Source organism: Cricetulus griseus (assembly GCF_003668045.3).
Source record: "Cricetulus griseus strain 17A/GY chromosome 1 unlocalized genomic scaffold, alternate assembly CriGri-PICRH-1.0 chr1_1, whole genome shotgun sequence".
Taxonomy (NCBI): domain Eukaryota; kingdom Metazoa; phylum Chordata; class Mammalia; order Rodentia; family Cricetidae; genus Cricetulus; species Cricetulus griseus.
The window spans coordinates 38,802,201-38,819,258 of record NW_023276807.1 but is presented as its reverse complement, the minus strand read 5'-3'; the positions used below and the strand labels follow the sequence as shown (position 1 = coordinate 38,819,258).

Here is a 17,058-nt window from a genome sequence, read left to right as displayed (position 1 = left end):
ATCTAACTATTCACATGTTTTCTTCCTTCTAAATAACAGTTTATCTAGGGGGGCTTGGAAGATGAAGATAGAAAAGCAACAGAAAGGCTTGAGAATAGTGTGCTTTGTTGAAAGAAAACACTGTATAAGGCATCACACATGCATCAGAACTGTTCTTCAAATAGAACAAAACATGTTAGGTAGGAGGCTGTTTCTGAGTAACATGGAGTAAGCACACACCGTCCATCACTCCCAGAGATTACAACTAAAATCAGAGCACAGAATCTACTAACTAGTCAAAGTGAGGTTCTGAAAAGCAAGAGGAAGGATTGGGGAAGAAATAAAAACACTTATGATAGTAACTCCTGTTTTTGATGTCTTATGCCTCTAATATTTCTTGTATTTCCTAGGTCTCACAATATTATAAATGGACTGGAGAGGAAAAAACTCCAAAACAAAAATCCACTTTTTGTCAACAGTGTGGGGAAGCGGCTGCTGCCAGACAGAGCTCTTGAGAGTTTGGGGAAATCCTAGATAAACAGCAAAAAAGCCTCAGGCAATAGCAACTAACTTATTGTATTCTGGTTTCTCTTGCTATGATAAAACCCTGACTAAAGCTACTTGGGGAAGAACATAGAGACAGGAACAGAAGCAGAGACCCCGGGGGAACCCTGTCTCCTGGCTGGCTCCTAAGCTCCCATTCTGAAACCTTTCTCCTGCTGTCCAGGCCACCTGCCCAGGGATGGAATTGGGCACAGTTGGCTGGCCCTACTATCTATGAGCAATAAAGAATATACCCCCACAGACATGCCACAGGCCAGTCTGATGGAGGTGGTTCCTCAGTTAAGGTTCCCTCTCCCCAGGAGTGCCAAACTGACAACTAAGCTAACCATGAGGCCTCCTCAGTTTCATTTTTTCCCACTTTGCCCTGACACACACCCACTCGTGGAAAGTGTCAAATAACATAGCAAGGCTGAGGCTTCAGTTTCCAGGATGAGATGTGAGGGCCAGAGACTTCAGAAAGGGATATTTTAGTGCAGTGTATGAGCTCACTGCTAAACCCACTGGATAAACATCCCAAGGAACGTGAGACCTGACAGTGTAGAGAGCCACCAGATGTGGTCACTTCTGGGTGACACATGTGCAAGGCAGACCCAAACAGTATGTGAGGGTCTGGAGACCAAATGCTCCTAGAATAAAAAGCCATGGAAGACAGGAGAGAACTTGCCACAAGTCAGATTCATCACCTACTAAAACAACACTCTCCAAAAATTTTAAGTGCACACTCTAACAATACTCAAGTGTCCATGATACTATCTAAAATTACTCAACATACACAAAACTAAGGAAGCCTAAACAAGAGGTGGGGGAGATGCCTCAGCAGTTAACCTCAATTGCTGAAACTACGGAGGACCCAGAATCAGTTCTAGCACCCACATGGTTGCTTACAACACCTTACAACTCCTGTTTCAAGGGATGCTCTTGGATGCCCTCTGATGCCCTCTTCTGGCTGCTACAAACATTGCAGGCCTGAATAACACACAAACAAACTCAGACACACACACACACACACACACACACACACACAGAGTACAGAAAAAACAACTCCTCAAGGTCAAAAGTGATTAATACAGGCCAATCCTGAGATGAATACGTACTGGGATAATTAAGGACTTTAGAGAAGCTGTCTGAACCATACTCCACAAGGAAAAAGCAAATGCTACAAAATGAACAGAAAACAAAACAGAAAAGTATAGAAACAGGGAAACCTTTTCCATATAAGAATTTAAATGACAGAAAAATACACGAAGAACAAAGCAACATCTTCATCTGAACACAAGAGAACTCGGGCTGGAGACACTCGATGACTTGGTCCTGGCTGCTCTTCCTGGGGACCCACTCTCAGTACCCAGCACTCGTGCTGGGCAGACCGCTCACAGCCTCCTCCACCTGCAGCTCCAGGGGATCAGACAACCTCTTCTGTCCACCATAGGCACCTGCTCAAACTTTTTTTAAATATGATTTTTTAAAAAATAAAATCCAATATCTACATCCTCTTTATCTTGCCATTTTTGTCTACACAAGACAGAACAACAACCATTCACACTGCATTAGCATTACAAGTTACAGACAATCTAAAGCACAGAGGGAGATGTATAGGTTATATGCCAATATTTATAAAGGGGGTGAAGGGCAGCAGTGCTGGTGCACACCTTTAATCCCAGTACTGGAATCCTTCTGTCTCACAAAGGCCATCTACACAAGTACGGGACAAAGTAACAGCTGACACTGAGTACTTAAAGACTACAAAGTGCAAGTGTCTGTTCTCACCATTTTCCATCAAGTAAAATCACCAGAGGTTCTAAAATGCTGCAGAAATTAAAAGCAAAAGAGAGGAAGAAGTTAGGGAACAGAAAAGTCCAGCTTGGAATAGAGAAAGAAGACAAAGCTCCTCCCTTGGAAGGAGAAGGAATTTCTGCACAAGGAGTCATTTGGATAAAAGAGTTATAAAATGAAGCTTTAAAACTTGCCATCTACCATAGCACCCTAATATAAAGCAGTGGAATAAACAGCATAGGGTGAACTAAAATCGCCAATATGCACTGGAAAATGAACAAGAGCTGGAATCCTCTCACTTCATGACTCATCAAGCACTCCAAGAGTATGGAGAGATACATAGTTAAGTGGAATGAAGTAGAGTTACACAGATAGTCAAACCACTTCCAATCTAGTCTCTAAATCAATTCTGCCAGGAAAATAAAGATGTTGATAGTTCTGGAGCAACCTTACATACACCAATGCCCGGCAAAAATTACTGGTTGCAGTAATAGTATCAAAACTTTATAAATACCACACTTAGTTTCTAGGTAGGCACAAACAGCCTTGTCCTTACATCTATTGGCCACACACACACACACACACACACACACACACACACACACACACACACACACACATACACACCCTAAGAAAGTAGAATGCAAACATGAAACATGGCCTGAGGATACTTTCTCTGTCAAGGTCAAATCCTTCACTGCTAATATTTAAGAATGTTTTTGCAGCAATACTATTAAACAACCAAACATTCATTGCTGCATTTTTTATCTAAATAAAGAGGAAATAATGCTGAAACTTCACAATGTCAAAACAAACATATGTGTGGAGCAGCTGCTAAGAAGAGATAATACCATTTGCTCCCGATAAACTACTTTGCAGGAATGTCTCAAAGATTAATGAGACAGCAGGCAGCTCCTTCTCAGTAAGAAGACTACTTGTTGCTAACTCAGGTCCTTTGGGGCACAGTAAATCCATCAGGCCACTAGGGCCACAATTATATAATAAAGCAAAGTGGTGGGCTTAAAAATTCATGTTCTGATAATCAAGGTTGTATATATTCAGAATGTTGCTTTCTGAAGTATAACATATACTTAAATGCACTTTAAACCCTTTCTAAAAATCAGCCTTTATTCTGTGACTCCTGCGACACAGCTCTCCCTCCATGAGTTTACCATTAGACAGAATCCAAGGATAAATACATAAGATGTCATCACTGCCTCCAAGAGGCTCTAGGGCTGGTGAAGAATCAAGAAATGCAAACAAATACAAGTGCAAGATGGCAATGCTCTTAAATTTTCCTATGTACCAAGAATTACAGAAATGAATAGGCAGAGGCACCTAATCCATGGAAGGAGAAATGCACAGTGAAGGGGTCATCAGAAGCCTCCTGGGAGCAGAGGCAACTGAACAGACAATTCTAGAAGGGTATTGAAAAAGGACCTCTAATAGAAAGATACCACGAAATCCAGAGGAGCCAGGGAAAAGGGATGACCCATGGTGACAAGTCAAAGAAGTCATGAATGCAGTGGTGCCTAACTGTCACCTAGGTGTCTCAGATGACCTCAGCAAGAGTGGACTCTGAAATAAGTGAAGGTCACTTAAGCCACGGGAGCCTGCCACAAAGAGGACTGTGTCCAATAAGGCATACATGCATGTCTAGTCTTTTGACATATTGACACACACTAGCATCTTCAAGATTCATACCCAAGAAACATACAAAATAAGTCACATACACAAAACACAGTGTTTATGATTTGGGGCTGGACTTCATTCATAGCAACCCCAGGGTGCATATGGGCAGGTAGAGTTGGACACATCTGGAAGGAATAGATTTAAGAAGGCATGGAGAAATTTGTTACTGTTTCTTCTTTTATGGCTTTGGTTTAGAGTCATTTTGAGGGTATCCAGTGTTTATATATTAAGACAGAAAAATGTAAAGTAAATACTGAAAGACTGGGTGTGGCAGCTAATGCTTTTAAGCCTTGCATTCAGGATAAAGAGGTAGGCAAATGTCTGTGAGTTTGAGGCCAGCCTGGTCTAAATAACAAGTTCTAGGCCAGCAGGGGCTACATAGACTATGTCTCAAACACTCACACACACACACACACACACACACAGACAAGATATTAGAAGAAATTTTTTAAATCAGTACAAAATGACTGAACAGGAGAGGAGGATTAGATGGGAAAGACATTAAGCAGTACCCATGGGGTAGGTGGGATGATGTCCAGAAAAAGTAAGAAAAGTTAGCTTTGTGAGAAGCTTCTACAGCACAGGGCTTGTGGTGGGAGAAGAGAAGCCCAGGCAGGTCACATTCCCACTTGGTTACCATGACAACTTATTTTTGTTGAACCTGTAAAAACTGGTGGGCTTTTGGTTTCCCAAATATTATTTGATGGGAAGAAGGCTAATTTTTAATTTTTACATTTAGTAAGTATTACAAAGTCACATAGCTATTTCAGATATTTCAGATATTCCTGTGTGTGTGTGTGTGTGTGTGTGTGTGTGTGTGTGTGTGTGTGTGTGTGTGTATTTGCAATTATGTAACACAAAATTGGGTGGAGCGATAACTCAGTGGTTATGAGCACTGGTTGTTCCTTCAAGGGACTCAGGTTTGAGTCCTGGTAACCATAAAGCAACTCACACCATCTGGGACCCCAGTTCCAGAGGCTCTAATACTGTCGTTTTCTGGCCTCCCTGGACGCCGGGCACTCAAGTGGTGCAAATATAATTACAGACAAAACACCCATAAACTTAACAGTCATTTAAAAATAAATAAGTAAAACCTTAAGATCCCATAAATTAAAAGCTAACTTTAACAAAGCACAAAGTTTTAGCATGTATAAGGTGCTGAGTTCTCAGCACCACACATATATACAAGTGTACACATGTGCACTCTCAGACACACACACACACACACACACACACACACACACACACACACACACACACACACTCGTTGTGCACTTTGGAACACCGACTTGCTATCTTATGAGTAACTGCTCCTGAATCTCACCTACCTGTAAGAATTCACTATTAATATAAGCTATCTGGGCTAAGAAATGGCCTAGCAGTAAAAAGCATGCAGACGAGCCAGTGCGGGTCCCAGTTCTCACATGGTGATTCAACCATCCACAGCTTCAGTTCCAGAGAACCGGATGCCTTCTTCTCACCACTGTAACCACCAGCACACATATGGCACACATACATACATGCAGACAAAGCATCCATACACATAAAATAAAGTAAATAATTTTTAAATGTATTATATACCTACAGAGGGCAGCTATAAATCATTACGGGGGGGGGGGGCATTAAGTGATATATTCTATAGGAATCTTTTCATGTAAGAACAGATCTAAGAAAAATAAGATAACAGGCAATCAATTAACTATGGACTCCCTCAAGTCTATAAAATAGTTTTAAGTGAAATAAACTGAATCATCCTGACTTCTGTGTATTACAACCAGAATAAACCTTTAAAGGGCTCAATAAAGAAGTAAATATTCATGTAAACATGCGCTTACATGTACACAAATGAATAAAAAAAATACTCCAAGGGGCTGGAGAGATGGCTCAGAGGTTAAGAGCACCAACTGCTCTTCCAAGGGTCCTGAGTTCAATCCCAGCAACCACATGGTGGCTCACAACCATCCATTATGAGATCTGGTGCCCTCTTCTGGTGTGCAGATATACATGGAAGCAGAATGTTGTATACATAATAAATAAATAAAATCTTAAAAAAAAATACTCCAAGTATGTATTTTTAGAAGTATATGGTTGGAGGCTAAAAAGAAGGCTCGGTGGCTAAGAGCACATGCTGTGCTTGCAGAGAACCAAAATTTCGCTCCTAACATCCATATCAGATGGCTTGTGTCTGCTCCTAACTCCAGCTCCTGTGGTTCAGGGGATCTGATGGCCTCTTCTGAACTCCACTGGCACCTGCACTCCCATGCATATACCCACACATAGGCACATTATGAAAAAATAAAAATAAATCTTTTTATAAAATGTTCATGGCCATGGCAGTTCTCAGTCTTAGCAGTACCCTGACAGATCTAAAAACTATGAAAGCCAAGAGCTCTTCCCCAATAAACCAGAAGCAAATCACACACAGAAGGAAAGAGGTCTTGGTCACTTCTACACGGCTATGCTGATGTCCAGAACCACTGATGAGTGCCCACCCCTTCCCAGCCACCAGGCCATACCAGCTCAGACTTTGTTCTACTCTTTCTGGGACAAGCAAGAGAACTCCAATCAGAGGAGCAGGGTCATAGAGAGAGGTACCCAGTGGCTGTAGACCATAGCCCCCTTGACCTATACTGGATTAAAACTCATTGTCTGCCCAACAGACAGTTCAGACAACCTCACCCTCTGTCTCCTTAAGAATAGTTCCTTATATACACCCCAAGTACTTAAGTGGGCACTGGAGTTGAGTACTAGTCATTAAAAAACAAGACTTTTTGGTTGTGAACCTAGCCTTTAACAGCTGAGTCATTCCTCTAGGCCCACAGCATGTGTGTGACAGTTGTGTAGCTTGGTGCGTTTGTGATCAGGACCAGTGAGATCAGGACCTGTCCCTGGTGCTTAGCTGGCTTTTGAGAACCTGTTCCCCATGCTGGATTACCTCACCCAGGCTTGATGCAGGGGGAAGAGCTCAGTCCTGCCTCACCTTGATGTGCCATGCTTTGTTCAAGCCCATATGAGGGGAAGTGGATGGGAGAGAGGTTGATGGGAGATGGGGATGGGTGGGGGACACAACACAGAACTGTGGTGGGTGTGTAAAATGAAAACACATTAACTAAATTCAAAAGAAAAACCAAGAATTTAAAATAAGGCAACTTCCTCTGTAAACCAACCGTCTGTCTTCTGTATGAGTGCCTACAGGCTCGTGGAGGTGTGTTTTCTGATATACTTTAGTTCACCCAAACAAAGACTTACTGTTGATGTGATCGATGTAGTAGGCACCAATCTGCGGGTCGAACCCTGCTTCCCATCCCCATGGCAGCTCATCCCCGACACAGTCAGCAAAGGACAAGGGCTTCGTTAACCTACAACAAATCAGAGAAACACATGGTGATGCATCCACCAAAGCAGACATGGCAAAGCACACGCTAATCCTAACTAAGAATCCAGACCGCATTTTCTTCTACTTCTCAATTGTCCCTAGAATTTGCATTATTGCGTCTGAAATTTCTTTTTGAATCTTGTTTATGGGTGTATGTGCGCTTGAGGTGGAGGTAGGATGTCCTGGAACTAGAGTTACAGACAGTTGTGAACCAAGTGACAAGGGTACAGGGAACCGAACTCTGGTTCTCTGGAAGAGCTGCAAATGCCTTTAACTTCTCAAGTGTCTCATTTTTTTTCAAGGACAAAATAACAGAAGCGCATATCCAAAAATGTAGAGCCGATCATTCCTAGAACTAGGAGATAAATCTCTACCAATGAAGCAGGCCACCTTTAGTCACAGAACCCGAAGCTGAGAGAACGGGGACCTAGCTGGAACCTTGGCACTATCACTCTAGAAATGATACCAGCACTTCTGAGACAGAATATACATCAAGAGGCGGGGGGGGGGGAGGTTCCGTGGACGTAGGGCTTGTGAAATTCAGATCAACATCACCGGCATAGAAACTGACCGGAGATAGCAGCCACCTGTAATCCACCAATTGAGACAGGAACTCCCCAGGAGGGCTGGCTTGCTGGACCAATGGAATAGATGAACTTCGGGTTCAGTGAGAGACCTTGCTCAGTAAATTAAGTGAAAACAATTGAGGAAGACCTTTGGCCTTACACACGTGTGCACATAAATTCATACACACCTCACATGCATGTAAGCATGCAAACACACACCACTGTGTGTGTGTGTGTGTGTGTGTGTGTGTGTGTGTGTGTGTGTGTGTGTGGTGACAACTCTCTTTATACATGTATCTTAGGCTACTCCAATTTCATATTTGGGTGGTCTGACCTATTTAAATGTCTGACTGTGACATCTGCTGCTGAGAGAAAGGATACTCGTCTTATGGAACCATGCACGTCTATTGGTCCATATATCACCATTGGTCTCACCTTTCAAAACTGCCTTAGGCTTTTTCTCTTAAGAGGATTTTCTCAAGACACATTCTGTTTAAGTCTAATTCGGCCTTATTTCCTCTCTCCCTGAAACTGATGGTGAGACTACGTAGTCTTCTTTTAGAGGAATGTGGGCTTAGATTGACTTTTCCCTCACATCCCTCATTTCACTTCAGGCATTTTCCTTGGCTGCTGAAGCAGCCATGGCAGGTTGCTGTTGCAGGATGGGAATGCCCTGCTTCAGGGAATCTGCCATTAGTCAGCACCGTCTTCTGGCTGAGTGTGACGTCACAGAACTGGCAGGGCTTTTCCATGTGAAATCACCAAGGATCCCTTTCCTCGTGCTGAAGAGAAGCAAAAACCTCATACAGATTACTTCCCTAATCTGCCCATTCGTTGGAATAGCAGTTCTTCATCTACTCTCCAGAATGCTGGGAAAATGGCAGGAGAAACATGGAATCTTTCAAGCTGAATACAGGTCTGGGGTTACACAGTGCTGTGGCTGTATTAAATGCCATTGTGTGGTTCACATAACAATTGTTAATCCATGTTACATAAATGTTACCTCAATAAGTTGTTTTAAAGGGTAGTAACAAGTACATAGCAAAGCCAAGACTCCAAGTGAATAATGCCTTTTCACAAGAGACAATAAATAATTAAAAACGAGGAAACGTTCAACATCCCTAAAAATAAGAAGAAATGCCAAGTACAACAATACTGAGGCTGCATTTTAAGCCTATTAAGCTATCAAGGTTTGGCTTGGTTTTGCTTTGTCTGTGTGAGGAAACTCAGTTTCGGTGATGATATGGGGGGAAAATAAGCTACCTTCACTCAAATGCAATGCTTTTATGAAACAAATTGGCAGTATTAAAAACAAACAAATAAAAAAATAATAAAAGAATTGGTAAGCGGGGTAGCTTAGCAGGTCTAAGACTGCTGACTTAATTCAGTACCCGAAGCCAATGGTGGAAGGAGAGAACCAACTCCCAAGGGTTGTGCTCAGTCCTCCATATCTACATGACACTCTTCTCTCTCTCTCTCTCTCTCTCTCTCTCTCTCTCTCTCTCTCTCTCTCTCTCTCTCTCTCTCTCTCCTCCCTCCCTCCCCCTCCATCTTTCTCTGCATGCATACAATAATAATGAAGTAAAAATATTTTTTCCTAAATGTTGACTTAACTTCCAATCATGCTATTCTGCAGTCCAGGAATCCTCGGCTACCTATTCACTTATACAGAGTAAATCACGGCCCACAGCAAGCTCTATGCTCCAAGCTGCCCTCAGCCCTGCTCTTGCCTGGTGTCCCAAAGCACAAAGCCTGCCTCACAGCACAGTCAGGATATAATAAATGTCAGTTAAATAAATGATAATTAGAAGTTATAAATTATTCTTGCTGAAAATTCCCATTTATGGCTGGATATGTAACCCCAGCACTTGGGAAGGAAGAAAAGGCAGGAGGACCTCTGTAAGTTAGAGGCCAGCCTGATCTGCATAGCAAGTTCCAGGCCAGCCAGGGCTTCAAAGAAAGACCCTACTTTTTGTTTGTTTGGTTTATCTTTTTTTTCTTTTTCTTTTGCTTGTTTTTAAAAAGGTCCATCTGTATACAAAATTAGTAAGTGCATTCAAGCAAATAACAATATGAAGGCTGGCATCAAGGCCTGAATTGGGACAATAGAGCAGAGATCTATCCAGTACTGCATCAAAATTTGTGATTTATTTTCATTTACTATGGTTTCATTATGAAACAGAATGAAAAGCAAAACAGACAATGGAGATATAACAATAAATCTTGGTGTTGCTGCAATGTAGCAGGTGTCTTCTTTTTTGTGCCTTTACTCCACAAAAGGAAGGGAGCAGACTAGTCAAGCAAACACTAACCTGACCTCTTCTCTCTGCTAAGAGCCAAGAAATATTTGCGTGTCAGATTATTTGGTTTTGAAAGATGGTTTGAGAATGTAAGTGGCTGTGCCAGCCAAGAAGGCAGGAATGTCGGCAGAAAAAAAAAATAAAAAACAAAAAAACAAAACAAGGCCTTCTTGAATTATTGTCCAAACAAATGGAAGTGCACCAAGATGGCTCCCCCCGCCCCAACCTGGAGCTCAACACCACACTATTGAGCCCATCCAAGCAACAACTGTTGAAGGAGGAAGAGGGGAGAAGCTTGAGCACTCACATGGGATTTGTCAGAACAACACAAACCCACTGTCCATCTGGAGACATTCTTGCTATGCCCTCTGTAAAGAGGCTGAGAAATGGTTGAAACGGACCTGTATGACTTCTATCAGAGCTACAGAACTAGGAGGATTTCTTCAAATCCCTTTATCCATACTATACAGGAATAATCCCAGTTAACAATATGATGTTTCCTCAGGCTGTGTTTATTAAATATGCAATCACATATGGGCATAAATATTAAAGATACATAGGTTTTACAAAGCTGAAATCATACTAAGTTATGCATACACCATAGTTTTGACTCTCTATTTTAAAATGCATCCCTTAGGGGCTGGAGAGATGGCTACATGGTGAAGAGCACTGGTGGTTCTTCCAGAGGACTAGGGTTCAAATCCCAACAACCACACGGTGATTCACAACTGTCTGTAATTCCAATTCCAGGGATCAGACAATGTCTACTAGCTTCTGAGGACGCCAGGCATGCACAAGATGCAAAGACACACGTGCAGGCAAAATACCCATACACATTTAAAAAAAAAAAGAATGCCTCTTTCATATTGTCACTATGAAGACTCCGAAAACCAATAGCATATCCTATTATTAAAGCACCTCCATCCCCCACAGAGTGGCAGCTATTGCAATAGCCTGGTACTTTCCCAGTTCATAAAGTCACATACTTTTAGAAAACATAAAAATAGGGCCACTATATAAAGTGTTTCTAGGTTAAAGTAGTCCAATATAAGTTCCCCTCAGCCTATCATTATCTACACCCATTGTGTGGCTGCAGCCTGTTAATAGTATCTATTTTCTTCTAGAAAAATGTTTCTTTCAGTGAACATACTTATAAATAATTATAGTTTACCTGTATTTTTATTTTAGAATTTACTATTGAATTCCTAGTAGTTGGGCAAAGAATATGCGCATTTTCTAAAGTTATAAAATGTCTTTTTTTTTTTTAAGTTACAAAACCACAACCTGTGTTAGACATGCTTTTAAAGCTATATCCATACTAAGACATTGTAATCCTTAGGCTGAAGGGATAGCTTAGTAGGTAAAGCACTTGCTTTCTAAGCATGAGGACCTGAGTTCAATTCTCAGAACCTACCTTAAAAAAAAGAAGCAGTGGGAGTGGTTGGTGGTATGCACTTAGGATCCCAGCACTGGGGAGTTGAAGAAGGGAGGCTCCCAAGGCTCACTCAGCCAGTCCAGCCTACTTGGCAGGCTCCAGGCCAATAAGAGACTCGTCTCAAAGGGACTGCATTCTTGAGGGTGGTACCTGAGGCTAGCCTCTGACTATGTGTGCGTGCACACACAAGTGCACATGCACCTACACATGCACACATAATGACACACAAGTTAGAGGACAAAATAAAAATGTAATTCTCACACATTTTTCTCTTGCACGTGGTTTTTGCCTACCTATACTCAGAGCAAGAGAAGAGAGCTTATGTGCGCCCACATCCTACCAGCCTGGAGACTGTCTAGGGCTGGGTAATCTAATTACTACTCATGAAGGATTCCTTATCTGAAATACCTGAGTCCAGGCCTGCTTCTGGTTTGGGTTTTTTGTTTTTGCTTTTGTTTTTAATATTGCAAGTACATGAGATATTCTGGAAATGGGACCCGAATCTAAAGATGAAGTTCATTTATGCTTCATATAGGACTTACACACATAGCCTAGAGGTAATTTTATACAATAGTTTTAATACTTTTTGTGCATGAAATAAGATTTCATGGTGTGGGATTTTTCACTTGTGCTGCTATGTCCCAGGCTCACAAGGGTTTGGATTCTGCAGCAAGTTCAGATTTGAACTGTGGTGTGCCAACTGCAGGGAGATGGCCAGCATCTTGGCTGCTTGATTTTCTTCTTCTTAAGGTTGCATCTGTTGGTCTTACTGATCTACAGCAGCTTTTTACACATCTTGAATATTAGCCTCTTGAAGTTGCTAGTATTTCATGAAGATACTATTTATCTTCTAACTTTGTTGATGAGTGAAGGGATTATTTTTCATTTATTTACTTATTTCCTTACTGTTTTTTCAAGACAGGGTTTCTCTGTATAACAGCCCTGGCTGTCCTGGAACTCTCTCTCTCTGTAAACCAGGCTGGCCTTGAACTCACAGAGATCCTCTTGCCTCTGCCTCCAGAGTGCAGGGATTAAAGACATGTGCCACCACCGCCTGGCTGGGACGATTATTTTAAAACACTGGGAAGTTAGTGAGGGCAAAAGTTAAATCCTGGCTCTTCCTTACAGCACAATTAACTCCAGATAAGCCAAGTTACTGTGAAAAATGAAAGTGATTAGAAGAAGGCAAGCATGCGAATCTGCCAGGAGGAAGTTTATGCAAGGACCCTTAAAGATTCTGGATTCTGTCCCTTTACTTGGTGTTTCCACTAGTGTCCTTTAACTAAAAAGGAACGCCACATAAACATCAGGAAACAAAACCATACTGCAGAATTGAGCAGGGCCTTGAGCAATGCCTTAGCATTGCCTCCTTTGCTACTGCCCACGGGGTAACTGATAAGGGTTGATGACTTGTGGGCTGAGCATGTTTTCTCCTTGGCTTATCAAAGGGGATACAGGAAAAGAAATATGGGGAAAGTGTATGACTATAGTTATTTTCTACTGCAACCTTGCTCCACTGTACCCAGGCTGGGGAACAAGGTCTTAGACCAGTAGAAGACTACAGAGCTCAAATGATAAAGGCTTTTGCCGCCATGCCCTATGATATTAATGAATGCAATTCCTAGGACCTATATGGTAGAAGGATAGAACTGACTCCTGTAAGTTGTCTTTTAATCTCCACACGTGCGCACTCGCGTTCACACACACACACACACACACACACACACACACACACACACACACACACACACACACACACACAAAAGACAAATAAATGTAATTTTAAGACCTCCACCGAGACAAAACAAAATCTACAGATGGTTGTGAGGCTAAATAAAACTTACTTGGCCTATAACAAACATTTGATTTTCCTTTTTATTTATTTATTCTTTTAAAGGACTGCAGCAACCGTTAACTGAGGAACTGGAGTCTAACAGTGTTCTCTGTGTTGGAATTTTTGGCAATGCAAAATATCCAGTTTCTCTCCCAGAAACCCAGCAGTGATGCTTGCTGCAAGGAAAGAGCTCCCCCATCAGAGAAGCTGAAAGCAAGCTCCCTTGGCAGTGACACCAAGACGTAATTAAGAAACAAGAGTTCGGTTCTACCCTCTGGCAGTTTGTCCTGTACACAGTGGTGGCCAGTGCTTCCACAGTGGCACCTACATGCTTCCTTTGGAAACAAATTGTGTTTTGTTGTGTCTTTTTACCACACTATCAGAAAATTCTTCAAGTAATACCAATGAGGCGGTCATGAGGAGAGTGGAAGTAGGTGGGTAATTCAGTTGAAGACAAAACAATCTTCAAAACAAAGGCACAGTGTCAGGGTTAGAATCCTAAACAAAACCAGCCATCTTACATTCTCTCTGCTTTCCAGCTGCCGTGAGGTGAGCCCTGACATGTACCAGACTGTTCACCAAGGTATTCCTGCACTGTCACCATCTGAAAGCCAACAGCTAGCTAGGTATGTGCTAAAACTCCCAAGGACAGTGAGCTATAAATCTGTACTCCTCTGAAAACAGAACAATATTTAAAAGATAAATCACTGACTTTTTTTCTTACCTCCATATTTGTTAAAGGGCAGGTAAGGAAAGCGACCTGCCTAAGGCCACACTCACAGGCACCTTCCATACACAAGTCCACCTGTTCACTCTGCCTATTAAGAAAGTTTCCTGGTCTGGCCCATTGCTCGTTATGTTATAATTTAATAATTCTAACACTGCATCTAATATGGCTGCCAAAAATTATTGACATGGTGTTCTACAAATACCCAATATCAGGGAAGAAAAGAAAAATCCTCTACTTCCAACAAGATGCCTTCATTAACAGCAGAAAATCGTGAGATAAGATGACAAAGAACAGGAACATTCCAGTATTTCACAGCTCAGGAGCAGGACATCCACAGACCAGAGCCCTGTGATGCCAACTACTGAAAAGTCTGCCAATAGGAACCCAGAAGAGGCTGAGAAAGCCCGGTGAACATAAGACACTGGCAGCAAAAGCACGCTTTCCTAAAGGCGGCCCCCCCATCTCAGCATCCCCCCCACTCTCCCATCTTAAGTCCTTTTCTCTTCCTCACCGTGTTTGTCCTTTAAGATTCAATATCCTTAAAATTAACTCAAACACCTTGCTGAGGAAGCCGTCCTCATCTCTAGGATGACACTAATTAGTGACATTTTATAAGCTCTGAAAAATATTTTCTCATTCAGATATTTCACAGTGTTTGCATTTCTTGGTTTGCTCAGTCCACAGAAGTCCTACTGGTTTTTCATCTTTGTATGCCAAGCGACAGACATACCTTGGGGGGGGGGGGAGAGGACAACGAGCGTGTGACTTCCAGCCAGCTGTTTCTACCTGACAATGCCATGGCCCGTCTAGTACCACAGCAAATCTGATTTCCCCTCCAAACTTACACCCCACAACCTTATCTCTCCCTCCAAATAATCCAGGCTTGGAAGATGACAGTGTCACCAAGCCAGATGCTCAAGTCACACCCCGGAGGCATTTCCAGGTGCCTCCTTGCCAACATCCCTTTATTGCGTTCACCAAAGTCCTACAGGTTGACGCTCCAGAACACAAACCCATTCAACTGTGGATCTCCACCACCAGCTCTCTAATCAAAGCTGCCAGTGTGTGTGCTACTTACCCCTCTGAACCCGCTGCTCCATGCAGCAGCTGTAGTCTTTTAAAAACAACTTTTAAAACCTTGTTATGCAAAATGTTGGAAGGAACCGGGCATGACCCTTACTCCCAGCATTTGGGAGGCAGAAGCAGGCAGAGAGCTCTGTGAGTTAGAGAAGCCGGCCTGGTCTACAAAGTAAGTTCCAGAACAACCAGAGCTACATAGTGAAACCCTATCTCAAAAAAAAAAAAAAACAAAACAAAACAAATAACCAAACAAAACCCAAAATGTTAGTAGGAAATTAAAGGAATACATCTTTGTAAAACACTGCAGTGTTGTAGCAAATATTGAAGTTCCCACAGGCTTCTCTTAGGAAGTATCTTCTACGACAAGCACCTGTCTTTCTAGACTTTACTAGGAGCCAGGAAGATACATGGTATGCTTTTTACATAAGCGATATACTTCAGTTTACTTTTCACCCAATAATATGCTTTAGACTTTTCATGTCACTAGCTTATTTCTTCCACTGTTAAGACCACAGTCTCTTTGGTAGTTCCAGTACAATCTGTTGTTGCTGGGGATCTTAATGGTGCCCAAACAACACCATATCAAGTACCCTTGGATAAGCTCTAGGTTAGACTAGCATGTTTGCCAATGCAGGTCTATAAAGGTGACCTCAGGAGAATGGCACCTGCCACACAGGTACACACACACACACACACACACACACACACACACACACACACACACACACACAGAGAGAGAGAGAGAGAGAGAGAGAGAGAGAGAGAGAGAGAGAGAGAGAGAGAGAGAGTATGTGGGCCAGGGACCGGGGCAAAGTGCCGGACTTAGGGAAGTTTGGGGGTGCCACAGCCCCAAAGCTTCTCTTTCTGAAAGGAATGCTCAACTACATCACAGAGGTGTAGCTAATGAGGGCTCATGGTGTAAAGGCATAGAAAGAGGCAGAAGCGGGCTGGAGAGTTGGCTCAGAGGTTAAGAGCACTGGCTGTTCTTCCAGAGGTCCTGAGTTCAATTCCCAGCAACCACATGGTGGCTCACAACCATCTGTAATGAGATCTGGGGCCTTCTTCTGGCCGGCAAGCATACTTACAGACAGAATAGTATATACACAATAAAGAAATAAATCTTAAAAAATACTTTAAAAAAAAAAGAAAGAAAGAAAGACCTGATGACCCTGGGGAAGTGTCTGAGCTTTCCATTCCACTCTATGGTTTTTACCTTTTCATCGTCTTACAGCAATTGTTGCATTCAGAGACGAAGCAAATGAATCTCATATGGATTGTAATTTGATGCCCACAATGCAAAGCTAGAGATTCAGCAAATCTCACCTCTGTCAAACTTGCCTGGATAGATCACCATTGGTTTGGCCCAGTTCTCAGTGCATGCCTGTCCGAGTTACTGAGTACACTTCCAGTGCTGGAGTACTGCAGTGAGCAAAGCCGGAGCTGTCGCTGAGTCATCTTCTCTAGCATTTGGTGTTCAGAGATCTTCCTAGGCCCTAAAGTGGTCAGACCTCTGGGCTAATACAGGCACTCCAGCACTGAGGGCCAGGGAGGCATCTGACCAGGTTCCTAGACAATCAAATCCAGTCTGACTCTTTCAAAGAAAGCTTTAAAAAAGGTAAAGGAATCAGACAGCTTCTGTAAACCTGCAGCTCTCGTGCTGGACATCTGCAGTGTGTTTACCAGGCCAAAGAGTGTAGACATGCAGAAAGTCGATGTCTACACCCAGAGA

The 17,058-nt window shown here is 42.4% G+C and overlaps 1 protein-coding gene across 2 annotated transcripts in view; it reads right to left on the bottom strand.

The window, feature by feature from the left end:
* Positions 1-17,058, bottom strand: part of Wwc2 (WW and C2 domain containing 2) — a 152,954-nt gene that overhangs the window by 78,727 nt on the left and 57,169 nt on the right. Inside the window, exons 1-2 of one of the 2 annotated variants that reach the window (XM_027391063.2) lie at positions 16,653-16,671; positions 7,258-7,367 (exon numbers count right to left, since the gene is read on the bottom strand). Coding sequence is in view for 1 of the 2 variants with exons in the window: in XM_027391062.2 (XP_027246863.1) it covers positions 7,258-7,367 (110 nt within the window). In the remaining variant the exon portion in view is untranslated. Of the gene's footprint in view, positions 1-7,257; positions 7,368-16,652; positions 16,672-17,058 lie in introns of those variants that run through there. The other variant, XM_027391062.2, reaches the window with a different exon arrangement.